The 13,258-nt window shown below is 41.2% G+C and overlaps 1 protein-coding gene across 1 annotated transcript in view; it reads left to right on the forward strand.

Moving 5' to 3' along the window:
• The first annotated feature begins 143 nt into the window (after positions 1–143).
• IPO5 (importin 5) overlaps positions 144–13,258 on the forward strand; it is a 42,528-nt gene continuing 29,413 nt past the window's right edge. The window contains exons 1-6 of the mRNA XM_063149567.1: positions 144–289; positions 5,265–5,345; positions 10,719–10,911; positions 11,394–11,496; positions 11,723–11,819; positions 12,815–12,919. Of these exons, the coding sequence (XP_063005637.1) occupies positions 206–289; positions 5,265–5,345; positions 10,719–10,911; positions 11,394–11,496; positions 11,723–11,819; positions 12,815–12,919 (663 nt within the window). The 5' untranslated portion in view covers positions 144–205. The remainder of the gene's footprint in view (positions 290–5,264; positions 5,346–10,718; positions 10,912–11,393; positions 11,497–11,722; positions 11,820–12,814; positions 12,920–13,258) is intronic.

Here is a 13,258-nt window from a genome sequence, read left to right on the forward strand (position 1 = left end):
TGAGGGTCGGTTGAGCCGCCGCTCCCCGCTGCCCGCCTCGCCCCGAGCCGCCGGGACGTCAAAGGGAGGCAGGGCCAATCGGGGGCGAGGCTCCGTGCGCCGCGACCAATGGGAGCGCGGCTGGCGTTGCGGCCCCGCCCCTCGCTCCCCCGCCGGCGGCGCGGCCGGCGCTCCCCCTTCCTCCCTCTCCTTCCCTCTCGCAGCAATGGCGGCGACGGAGCAGGAGCAGTTCTACGCCCTCCTCGGCAACCTCCTCAGCCCGGACAATGCGGTCCGCAAGCAGGCCGAGGTAACGGGGCCGCCGCGTCAGCGGCCGCCGGGACGGCCTGTCAGACCCGCCGGGCCTCGTCGGAGGGCGGGAGGGAGGGAGGCAGGGAGGGGGGCAGGGAGGCGGCGGGGCCGGCCGAGCCCCACGTGTGAGCAGCGGCACCAGCTGCCGCCCGGGCGGCCCGGGCCTTGCCCCGGCCGGGGCGGCGGGGCCGGGCGGTGGCGACCGTTTCGCCTGGCGGGCGCAGGGCCCGCGCCGGCCCTCGGCCCGTGAGGGCGCGAAGGGTCCCGTTACTCCCCTCGGCGCCCGCCCCGGCGTGTCCGGCGCCGCTCTCGCCGCTCGCCCGCCTCGAGCCCGCCCCGCCCGCGGCCCGTGTGGGACCGTCGCCAGGGGCTGCTTGTCCCCGTTGCCCGTGGCCGGCTCCGCCTGAGCCGCCCGGCGTGACGGAGCGCGGCCCCGCGCAGGGGGCCCCGGGCCGGTGGCGGCAGCGGCGTGTGGGGGGCCGGCTCTCGCCGCCTCGGGAGCGGAGGCGGCTCCCGAAGGAAGGAGGTCAGAGCGGGTGCCCGGCGCGGTGAGAGCGCTGTGGTGTGCGCGCCCGAGGCGGCCCTCGCTGGGGCTCCGTGCCCCCGCCCCGCTGCGCCGGCAGCAGCGGGACCCAGGTCCTTCTCCCTTGCCGCGCAGGAGTTTGGTTTTTTAACTTCTCGGAACGGCCCCGTGTGTGTTCAAGCGTTTCGTCAGCTAAGAAGTATTTCACCCAAAAGAAGTGCTTTCAATATGCTGAGTTTCTCTTGTTATCAGCAAAAAGTTAAAAGTTTTCAGACGTGTTGTTTCAGCTGAAATTCTTTGTGGCGGCTAAGCCACGTTAATTCTTTCTCTCTGTCATGCTTAAGGCTCCATTGTCAAGCCTGGTGGGGAATCTCTCCCGTTGAATTAAATACCAGCGTCTAGGTTTAGCATGAATTCCCGCTGCATGGCTGCATCGGGTCTTTTATCGCTCTCATCACTCCAGCGGTCAGCAGAGTTCAGCGCATTGTTTGGTGAAGAATAAAAAGCATTATTCCTGATGCTGCAGTGAAAATTCCTCAAATATGAATCGAGGGCGAGAAGGAGGCGAGACATACATTTTTAGAAAGCTAGCGAAGTTCGGTATTGATAACTGCAATTTCTAGAGTCAGCAAGAATTATTCCCACATTCCTGAACATAGAGCTGCAATGGAGGCCATTCTCTGGGAGCTGAGTTTCTTTCTCTTCTCAACTGCCTACATATAACCTAAAAACATTTCTAAAATTTTTTGAACTTTATTGGAATTGTAACAAAGGAAGTTCGTTGTGCACCTGTGTCACAATGCTATGAAATAAAACATTGGGTAGAACTCTAAAGCTTAGATTCTTAAAACTGGTATATTTTGTCTGAAACTTGCTTGAAACTGAGTTGGAGTTCTTTTTAATTTTCTTAAGTATGTATTTATTTATTGCATATGCACTATGGTCAATCAGAATAAGAAACCCTAATGGGCATGATAGATACCAAGTTTTTCAAGTCTGTTAGTTTCCTATAAAAATACAAGGAATAGTATAACTTTTTACTTATTTATCTGCACTGAATTTGCCATTAGTTTCTGAATATTTCCAAGGTGTGCTGCAAATGATTTTATGGTTTAGGATCATTTAGAGTGGAAGGGTCCTCAGGAGGTCTGCCCTGCTCAAAGCAGTGTCAGCTATCAGGTCAGATCAGGTCACTCGGGGCTTTGTCCTGCTGACTCTTGAAAACCTCTAAGAATGGAGACTGCACAGGCTCTTTGAGTTACTCACTCCTGCTTGGCTTGTCCTCATTAGGACAGAGAGATCTGGACCTTCCAGTCTGAACCTCCTTTTTTCAATTTATGCCTGTTGCCTCTCTTTTTTCCCCCATGCATGGCTGTGAAGAACCCCACTTATCTTTGTGGTGGCTTAATGAACTTTCTCCTGGAAGCACAAATCTGTCTCTGTACAGTGTAGCTAGACTGATCTAAGTTGTATATTCCTTGAAGTAAGATTTTTTTTTGGATAAAAGTATTGCATAACCTTTAAAATATTTGCTTCCTAAAATCATACAGGACTCATACTTGGTTATAACATTGGCATAGTCCAGTCAGTTTTTCAAAGTGTACTTACTGTTGGAAGGTAATAGTGAATACATAAAGGATTCAAATAACTGCAGGTAAATTGAATAGCAGGTTTTCATTTGTATCTAGTGAAAACCAGTCAGAATGAGAAATGGATAGACAGAGAACTAAGCAGACTAAGCAGGTTATTCCAAATAGGTCTGGTCATTGAAATGAGAATGATAAAATTAATAGTCATATCCTGTTTGGGAGGATTGTAGTGAAAGATGTTTAAAAAAAGGTGAGGAAGAAAGCCTGATGAGTCCTAACTCAATAGATGTGTATGAATTTATATGTGTATAGTCTGCTCTTGTGAGACCCCACTGGAGTACTGTGTCTGTCTCTGTGGGCCTGCTGCAGTGGGTCCAGAGGAGGGTCACAAAGATGGTCTGGGGGTCTGAGCAGCTCTCCTGTGAAAGGCAGGCTGAGAGAGCTGGGGGTTGTTCAGCCTGGAGAAGACTGGAGGCACCTTAGAGCAGCCTTCAAGTACCTAAAGGGAAAGAAGAAAGGTGGAGAGGGGCATTTACAAGGGCATGCAGTGATAGGACAAGGGGCAATGGCTTCAAACTTGAGGAGGACAGGTTTAGATTAGATATATGGAATAAATTCTTTACTGTGAGGATGTTGAGGCACTGAAGCAGGCTGCCCAGAAAAGCTGCCCAGAAATGCCCCATTCTTGGAAGTATTTAAGTCTAGGTTGGCTGGGGCTTTGTGTAACCTGGTCTAGTGGAAGGTATCCCTGCCCATGGCAGAGGGTTTGGAACTAGATGGTCTCTAATGTTCCTTCCAGCCCAAAACATTCTGTGATTATGTGTATCAGCTAGCATGCTCATAACTTAATCTGACTAGTTGGCTGAAATCCTGGAGTGTTGTCTGTTGACTATAAAAACCTGTCTTCTTACTTGTGTGTCTGCCTTCTAATAGAGAAACTTTTGATTACTTTGTTTTGGTGATTTTATGCTCTTTAAAAAAGCATTTCTCGGCTTTGAGAGAACATGGGTAGCAAGTGTAGAGGATAGATACTTTCTTGCACTTGTTATGAAAGTTGGTCATGGTGTGTGAGAAATTTGTACTTCTGTATGAGATAACTGGGGAACTAATTGTAATCTTAAGGAACACAGTGAAATGTAGCAGGATCCAGCTACATAGTTAGAGGGCAGGCAAGGCTGGTAATAAGATGGGTAGGGCCAGCCAAGGAGTCTCCCACCAGCCCAGAGGGAAGGTTCTGTGTTTGGCCATGTATTCCTTGTGCCCCTTGGCTTTAGCATCCTCTGTATCCAGTTTACAGAATTGACAGAGTTATACCATTAAACAACTGCTTATGTTGCTGCCATTTTTAGTGAGTTAAACAACTCAAAATAGAATTTTATGGTGATCAGAATTGACATGAGGGAAGCCAGCTTTTACTGTGCTTCAGTTGTCTGTGAAAGCATAACAAGTCTGTGCTGGGCCTGGGTTTAGGGACCCTTTGTGTTTCTGTGTTAGTTTTTGGATTTGTAGATAATAGTGCAGTATAAATATATGCATTCATGGAAGAGGTTAACCTGAGAATTTCTATTCTGACCCTAAACCTCGTTTAATTTTGCAGTCTCCATGAAATGATTAGATTAAATGCAGGGATTCATTGGGGATTCAGTCTCATTGACTGTGAGTGTGTGTTGGCAGCTAGGGAGAATATAAAATGTGGATTCACTTTGTGAAGAAGGCTTGCTAGGAAGCAGGTACAGAAAGGGAGGAAGATGATGTCTAATATTAAATGCAAAACTGCTTAATTGACAATAGCAGGTATCCCATCAAGGTGGATAAGAGTTTGTTGGAGTACTGGAAGGAGCTGCTGCAGAGTTGGAAAGAGGAAGTGGGCCGGCAGAGAACTGATACAAATGAACCTGAGCTTTTCAGAATAGGCTCATTCCTTGAGTTCAGGATGGGATAATGAATATTTGGAAAGGGTGAAGTAATTAATCTTCAAGATTGTCAGTAAAAAGTTACTCGGAGTTACTAAGTATAGAACTATTTCTAGATGTTATGAGGGGCTGCTCTTGAGCTTGTGATACTGCTGCTCCTACCTACACGGGTTTAATATATTTTTAAAAAAACATTGTTTCAAAATGCACTCATATACCATGTTTTGGATAGCAAGAGTAATTTTGCTGTGTTTTGACTCTAGCTTCTAAGTAACAATATAATTTAAAAAGGAAACATGTATAAAATGCATGCCAGGAGCATGTAAGACAATGTAACTGAACTTATTAAGCTTCTCATTTTGTTAAGAGGGTTTTCCTGAGGAGGAGACTAAATAGCTCTCTTTCTGAAATTCAGGCAGGAGTTTAAAAATAAGACATTCTTATACAGAATGTATGGTTGACACATGTGGCTGCCACATAGCACTGTAAAAGTTTTAAAAAGTTCAAACCCAGAACTGATCCAATTTTTGGACTATACATTAGTCTGTGATTATTAACCTGTTGGTCACACCTCAGTCTCAGGCTTCCAAAGTTCTTCATTCTTTGATATGATAAAAGCTATGATGGATTCCCAGTAGGACATGTTTGTTGTATGTTGTATTTGTACGAGTTTGTGTTCTATTTATATTTTGTAATTAATCTCCTAAGTGACCATGCATATGTAGATCATTCCAATATGGCAGGTCTTACCAGATAACTAAGGTTTTACTCATAATTTTAAAATAGGTCTTACATTTTTATTTTGATAGGTTTCATTTCTTTTTTCTATGTTATTTTTTTAAAATTGGATGGATACTGATGTTTTTAAAAGGAGAGTCAATTCATATTAATGCTTAACACATGCTTTCTGATAAATGTTTACAGTGAGCTGCATCTCTTTTTGTGCAGGAGACCTACGAGACTATTCCAGGCCCATCAAAGATCACTTACCTCCTGCAGGCAATCAGGAACAATGCTACTCCCGAGGAGGTATGCCTCAATAACCTTGGATTTGTGCAGATTTTCACGGGGACTTGGAGAAGAGGGGAAGAAATCAGTGCTGATCATTTTGGGATAAATGAGCAAGTTTGGTGTTAACTGAAGCATCTTCATTTACTGCGCATTTGTAGAGGGATCAGTGTTTTTGTCTTGATTGTTGCATGCCCATTTCACTAGCTGAGACTCTGTGGTGCAGGATATTTAGTTTCAGGAAGAGTTTTTTTTATAAGCAACTGCTTGAGTCTCCATTGTTTTCTGTTGTGTGCTTTGCTCAATGAGTGTTATTTTCCGTTAAGTGTATAACTACTAGGTGACTTACTGTCATGTTTGTTTCTTCAAGTTACAGTTGAGAAATGATTTCTACTTGGAGTCCTGTGCTTAACTATTAAACTTGTGTGTTGTCCATAACTCACAGTGCTTCTTAAGTCATCTGGCAATATTATGGAATGAGTGGAGAGTAGTCTAAATATTACACATTTTTTTTAATCTGGGCATAAAGTAAGGGTGCCTTTTAGTTACTCCTTAGTTTTGTAAGGCTCGCAACTTTAGCAATCATTTAAAGTACTTACTGGTAAAACTATTATTCACTTGGATATGCAGAGCAGAGAAGTACTAAACTTTCAAGATATTACAAATTTTGGAGTCACCTAAGCAATTTCTGAACAATATTATAAGAGCATAAGTGTGCTTTTTATCTATGAATAACAGCCTCTTCTGGCAGACTGTATTCAATTTAGAGCTAGTTGCCATTTGTGCTTTTTAATGCTAAGAAAGTATCAGTTTACCCATACTGATGCTTATCAATCTACAGGGTTGTGTTCTTCTGACAGACTCCTTCAATATTATACTAGCAACTGGAATCTAGTTTTCCTTTTTGCTCCTTTAAGATGTTTCAAATGATAAAAAAATGTAGAGCAGTGTTAGTACAAAGTATAAATAAATACTTGTTTTATGTGTTTGCTGATTTTATTCCCTTTACATCAGCTAAGGAAATAGCCCAGTGTAAAACTTAAAAATCTTGCCAATGACTTGGATTCTGACTTGCAAAGTACAAAAGAAACTTTTCACCTATAGAAGTTACTCTTGTCAAAGACATCAAAGGCTAACATTTGCAGAATACCTTGACATTTAACTTTACACACGGATTACTCAAAGAAAGGTTTAAATGTTAGCTCTTACCCTAAGTAAGCCTTAGGTGCTGGACTCAAAAAATCCTGATTAATAAAACCTGCAACCTCTTCCCTGTAAATCCAACTACTTAGTAGCCTAATTAGAGCCTAAGTGAAGTAATCCCCATGCTCAATCATGCTGCATATAAACACTGCATATGCTGGGAAGCATTCTGTGTGTGTTTAATGTGGTGCTGGTATCAACAGGTAATTTCTGCATGTGTTTTATAGAGATCCAAATGCTGTCACCAGTGGATAGAGCTTTGGGCCTGGCATGTGTCCTCTGAGCACATTGAATGTACTGGTGCCACCAAACACAGGATGCTGGAAGGAGCTTCAGAACTTTAAACATGCCTTGTCCAGGCTATGTGGAAGCTGGGTTCAGATCCCTCTTCATCTTGAAGCCTTTGCATTGCTTTACCTCCTTGCAGGAAAACTAGGATGAAGAAAATGCCCCATCCTGTTTGCATGAGTTGTGTGTCTGTGTTGTAGAGAGTACAAGACTTGTAGGACTATTCAGACAGCAGCTGGGGAAGTCCTGCCTCTGCAACCCAGTAGTTTTGGCATTTAAATGGAGAAACAAGGATGCAGATCATGCTCCCAAGTACTCCTTGTATTTAACATAGAAAACACCATTAAGCCAGATTTGGAATAACTCTTTTAACTAACTGTGTAACAGGTTTTTTCCTGCCTAACCAGATGCCTAAACTATGGAAATATTCACCTCTTTCCTCTGTTCTTATTTTACACTTTGCTAACAGCAAAGTAACACTGTTCACAGAAGTGGAGGGAAGCATGTGACTTAGCAGCTAGAACACTTCTGTGCCAGGTGATGTGCACGTTTGTACACCAGTCTGAGGAGGGGCTTGTCCTTTCTTTCTGCATTTGTAGTCTCACTGTTATGAAATTTAGACTACTTTCTATGCAACTGCATTTTAAAGAGCTGTACAGAAAGATGATATATATTCACAGCTGAATTGATTTATTTTATTTGTAGGACTTCAATATTTTAGACTGTTACTTTGCAGTTTTGATTTACCACATATATCTTTGAGAGGAGCAGAAGTTCTGCATTTTCCCCTTCATTTGTTTTTTCTTAGTTAACTCTGGTTTGGCAGGTTTTGATTGTGTCCTAATTTAGAGATGACTAGTAAAATAACAATGCTCTGTAAAACTGTTTCTGCTGTACTCACAGCCTTCTTGGGGCCCCTGACCTCTCCCAGACCTCTGCCCATATTGTCACATGAAGGGATGCATTTCCCAGTTTGAAGACTGCTGTTGTGGACAGCTCCCTGTTTAGCCTTTGGGAAGGAAGGCAGCCCAAAGATGCACCACAATTCTGCCTTTGAGTCGTCTGTGGACCTTGGGCACTCTGTGCTTTGAATTCCACATAGGACTAGATCTCTGAATGACAAGTCCATCTTTGAACCATGTGCTAAATGTGCTTTACTTCCATCTCTGCATGTTTTCCTCCTTGAGGACTTGAACAATAAAACAAAAGTAAAATTCAGTGTGACAGTGCTACACAAGATAGTCAAACTTTTTGTTATAAAATATGTAGGGTTACATGGATGCTTTGAATATCAGTGGAGAGCATGGCATCCCAGATTGCTGTCATAATTCTGCTGCTGCCCTGCTCAGCAAATTGATTTGATTTTCTTATGCTTTATTTCCCTCATCCCTAAAATACTAAAACATTTTTAACACGCTATAAATTCTACTAATCACAAGCAGTATGCTGAAATTTGAGTATTATGACAACTTTTTAATATGACTACTTATATTAATATAACTTTAACACTTCACTTACATATGAGCATCTCAGTAATTTAGACATGCAGAAGACCCAATGCTGGGAAAAAAATGTGCTCTCTTTATGCTTCATTGGTAGCTGAAATTCCTTCTTTGGGGATGTATGCTTTATATTGTTCCCCTCCTCATTAAAAGCTATTGCTACTAAATTGCAGAATTTTGAAATGCTATTTTAAGTACATATTTTGAAATACTTAAACTTAATGAACCTTTGGGGTCTGTGAAAAATACATATATTCTTTCTCAGAGTAGAGGAAACAGCCCTGGAAGTGCCATTAATTCAGCCATGTTTGTAATTAAATTGTCAATGATAGTTTTCTTATGTAAGTGAGTATCTGCTGAGGAAAAGATGCCATTTTTTATTATTAGAAGTCAGTAGTCAGTTTGTCACTCCTTAGAACACTTGAATTTGCTTTGGGGATTTTGGAGATTGTTTTTTTTCCTAAGCTAGTAACTATAACCAGGAGATAATCTGTGCAGTGCTGGTCTTGTGTCTTTCTGCTTGCCCTACTGCTTGTGTTTTTACTTTGCAGTCAGCCTTTTTATCAGTCTTCCAATATTTTAAATTCTTCAGAGTTGGAAATTCTTATCCTTGTTTTCATAAAGCATGTAGTCCTCACCTCTGTTCCCTGGCTGTCCCACCTGTTAGTACTTCATGAAAGAACATAATATAATGTGAGTTCAGTCATTATCAGGTGTCAGGAAATCCTCACTGAAACACGATGCCTTGAGTAAGGGAAGACAACATCAGAGTTTGTGCCCTCTGTAGTCCCAGTGAACTTGCTCCCTACTCAAGGCATTTCTATGTAAGTTTACCATACCAATGAAGAAAAATTTAATCTTTCCCAATATTGGTGCTCCAAGGGATGGGAGAAAGAAAGATATTATTATATTTTGGTACCATGAAGGTTTTTGGACACATTGTTAGTGAGATTCCCACAGGCAGTGGGGGAAGAACATCCTTCTGAACTCACATTCCCCTATGACAATATTGCTGGAGAATCTTGGCTTCTGATGGGAGCTACAGCACAGGTGGGCACTGTGACTGTTCAGCTGCTGCCTTCCTTACATCTGCCAGGGGAGAGCTGAGCCTGCATATGTGGGGGCCTTAGTCCCTACTGGAGATGGTGACAAGGAGATAAGAAATGATAGAGTTGGATCCAGTTCTAGTCCTTTCCTTCTGCTGGTACAGAGACACTATGTGTGCAGTACTCTTCAGCTGTACAGAAGAGAGCTGGGTAGATTATAAAAAGACACAGTGAGTCTGGAGACTGCAGAACATAAGAATAGTATCTTGGGTTTTAGCAATACCTGATAATTACAGGGTATGTTAGAAGTTGACACTTAGCAGCACTTTGTGTTTCACTTCTATAGTAATGTCAGTAACACTATTGAGAAATTGGAATTGATTACTTTTGCTGCTCCTTGAAGAGTTTTGAATTTGAAAGCCTTATAAATGAAACTGTCATTCATTTGCACATTAAATAAGAATGTCTTAGGAAAAAATTGAGTTTGGATCATTTTTTTCTGAGAATTTAGCACAGATAAGGTTTTGGTACATGTGTTAAACTTTAGAAGTTTGGGTGGTGATCTTTAATTACTGTGTGTCCTTAAACACCAGTTGGTGAACATTCTGTTAAGTTATTCACTGAGCTTCATGTGTCTTTTTACCTTTACTGCATGTGTTGCTCTATTAATTTTGAATTAATTGTATTTTTTGCTTCTAGTTCTTGTACAATTGTAAATGAATATGGATAGAGAAATGATACTGTTGTAAAATAGGTATATGCATACAGGATACAAGATTGTAATATGTGATTTTGAGGTTCCTATGCTTAAGTTCAAGTTTAAAGAATAAAGTGTCATCATACACCTACAAAACACTGAAAGCTTTGGTTTGACTTGGATTTGGGTTTAGTTGTTTGAGAATGTGAAGGAGGGTTTACAGATTAATTATCTGACAAAATTGCCCCAATAAGTCACTTCTTAATCCAGAAACACGTGTCTGGATTATAACGACCGCATTAGGCCATTTAAAGTAGAAAGAATTCATGCTTTAAAGATCTTTCAATAGCATAGCTAAGTTCTTAACTTGCCATAAAATATTTCTGAGGTTCAGCTATAGAAAAAGCCTGAATACCTCAGTACTGTCATTATTTCTTTGAAGGGATGTAATTGTCAGAAACACGGTTGTAAGCTGATGTTTCTTTAGTATGGTTTTTCTTCACTATCATAATTGTCATCTATGTTGCTTGAGAGGTGTTCCATTGACCAAAGAAATCTACACCGTGGAAGTGTCATTTGGGAGCACGTGTGGATGTTCCCTTGCAGGAGCACGATGATCGTGTCAAACATTTAACACACACACACTTCTCCCTAACAGGCTCGGCAGATGGCAGCTGTCCTTCTGCGCCGCCTGTTGTCATCTGCATTTGAAGAAGTTTATCCAGCTCTGTCACCTGAGGATCAGACATCAGTCAAGAGTGAATTGCTGCTCTTTATCCAGTTAGAAGGGCAGTCCACTATGAGGAAGAAAATATGTGACATAGTCGCTGAATTGGCCAGGAATTTAATAGGTACTTTATTGATATAAGTTGATACTGTAGTAAAATGTTTATGTATTGATAGTGGTTGTGTTTGTATCTCTGCTTAGGCTTTTGCACATGATGTGCTAACTAATTCCATGGCTTATAATAGAACCTAATATTTGTTTACACTATCCTTGACCAGATGAAAATAAGATTCTTAAACTCTCCTTTTTAAATTGCTCAAGTTTAGGTGAGATTGTATTAAGGTTTATAAATCCAGTTTTGTGTAAATTGTCATGAATTATGCTGAACATTGCATCAGTTTCTTTTTTTGAGTGTTGCTATATAGCAGTAAACAGAGATCACCTTCTGTTATGAGTGTTTTTAGATTAAACATTTCACAATATTTTACATTGTGACTTAGGTACATCTTCAGATCAGGGAGTCAGTGATGATTGGTTTTCCTGCCCCACTGATATCTCACCATTCTGAAGTTTGCTTATCCTAAAACTTTGTTGTGTTTAATGTAGATGAAGATGGCAACAACCAGTGGCCAGAAGTTCTGAAATTCTTATTTGACTCTGTCAGCTCTCAGAATGTGGGACTGCGTGAGGCTGCTCTACATATTTTCTGGTAAGCTACATTTTTGTAGGATAGCCTAATCATGTGTGAAAATGAAGGAAAAACTGTCACAATGTAATTAACTAGCAATCATATTTATTTAATTTAGTTTCTTGTATTGTGGCTTACTTAACTCAAATGTGTACAGTTACAGTCTGGAACTTAATGGATAAGTTTGACATACTAGTTTAGCCTTAACTTGTGTCAACTTTTATTAATGGTTTGGTCTTATCCTTAGGAATTTTCCTGGGATTTTTGGGAATCAACAGCAGCACTATTTGGATGTCATTAAGAGAATGCTGGTTCAGTGTATGCAAGATCAGGAACATCCCTCAGTAAGACCTTTATGTTCTTTGGGGATTTTAGTATGTTCTGAGCATAGAAACTCAGTGCAGTAGTCTCAAACATCAAGTTTAAACCATAGATTTCAATCAGAGAATTGCATTACCTGAAAATGATGTACATAGAGAGTTTTGACTGTGCCTGCTGCAAACCAAAGGCTCAGACCCTTGTGTGGTCCTAAAGCTGACTGGCTGCCCATATCTTCGTTGTTTAGGCCCAGATTCTTCCCTAGTTATGCTTGGAGAAACCCAGTTGCAGTGGCCCCAGGCAAATGGGGTTTGAGCCAGCAGCATTGAGGGGTCAGAAACTCCGTGTTAAATTCTCTTTCTGACCTTTGTGTTTAGCAGTGTAAGTCTGTCATGTCTCTACATACAGTGTATGTAGATTGTGCATGGTATGCCTCAAAATTCTGAATTCTGCATGTTTTGCTCTAAGGGTGTGTAAGCAAGCCTTGCTTTTCTGGAAGGCTTCAGATTAATTGATTTGTGCAGAGAATTGTACTTTGAAAATGTTTCTCTTGTTATGGAAAATGCTGGGCAAGGATAGGAAACCCTGCTGTGATACATGGGTTCAGTTTGCTGCTCCCCTAAGGATTACTTTTTCTGACCTTTGAAAGTCAACTGAATAACATTTTCTAAAGTACCACAAGTCATGCCTTTAAAGAGGAATGTCTTAAACACTTAGCTCACACTTCTTGAAAAATGAGACTGACACTTGCATGCACATTTGAAGTTTTGATAGAAGTTGAAAACAATAGGGTTTTTTCCTCTTTTCTTTCATTAAATGAAAACCACCAAAACAAAAAAGCTAAACTAGGGACTACTTGCTACCTCATATGATAAACTTTTTATAGGCAATGTAGATGCTGAAGGTCTTCATTATCACTTTACTTTATTTGAAGTAAAATTCATAATCCCATGTTAAAAGCTAACAGAGGCATGCTTCAGTACTAGTTTCCCACATTTATTTTGTCAATCATGTCTTTTAGATCAAGACTTTGTCTGCTAGAGCTGCAGCTGCGTTTGTGCTTGCTAATGAGCTCAATGCTCCCCTTCTTAAACATTTTGCAGACTTGCTGCCTGGAATCTTGCAGGTAAGAAACCAAACTAGTTACTCTTACTGTGCCATTACTGGTATTGTCTATATACAAATGTAAGTTATTGATCTGTGAATCCATGAATTTTTGCTGAGACCTGAATTAACTGACTCTTTTAGCCAGACAGCAATTGCCAGCAAGATGAAGTGGAGACTAATAAGCAATTTTGCAAACAGAGGATATTTGATAGGGTTTTAAGGAAAATAGCTCAGCGCTGATCAACTTACACAGTGTTACAGAGATTAATGAGTTAAAATTCTTTGTAAGGCATATAGGTCAAAATCATACAGCTTTTAAATTAACCATGATATTGAAATACAAATATGGGCTACCCTG

This window comes from Melospiza melodia, chromosome 2, assembly GCF_035770615.1.
Source record: "Melospiza melodia melodia isolate bMelMel2 chromosome 2, bMelMel2.pri, whole genome shotgun sequence".
Lineage (NCBI taxonomy): Eukaryota > Metazoa > Chordata > Aves > Passeriformes > Passerellidae > Melospiza > Melospiza melodia.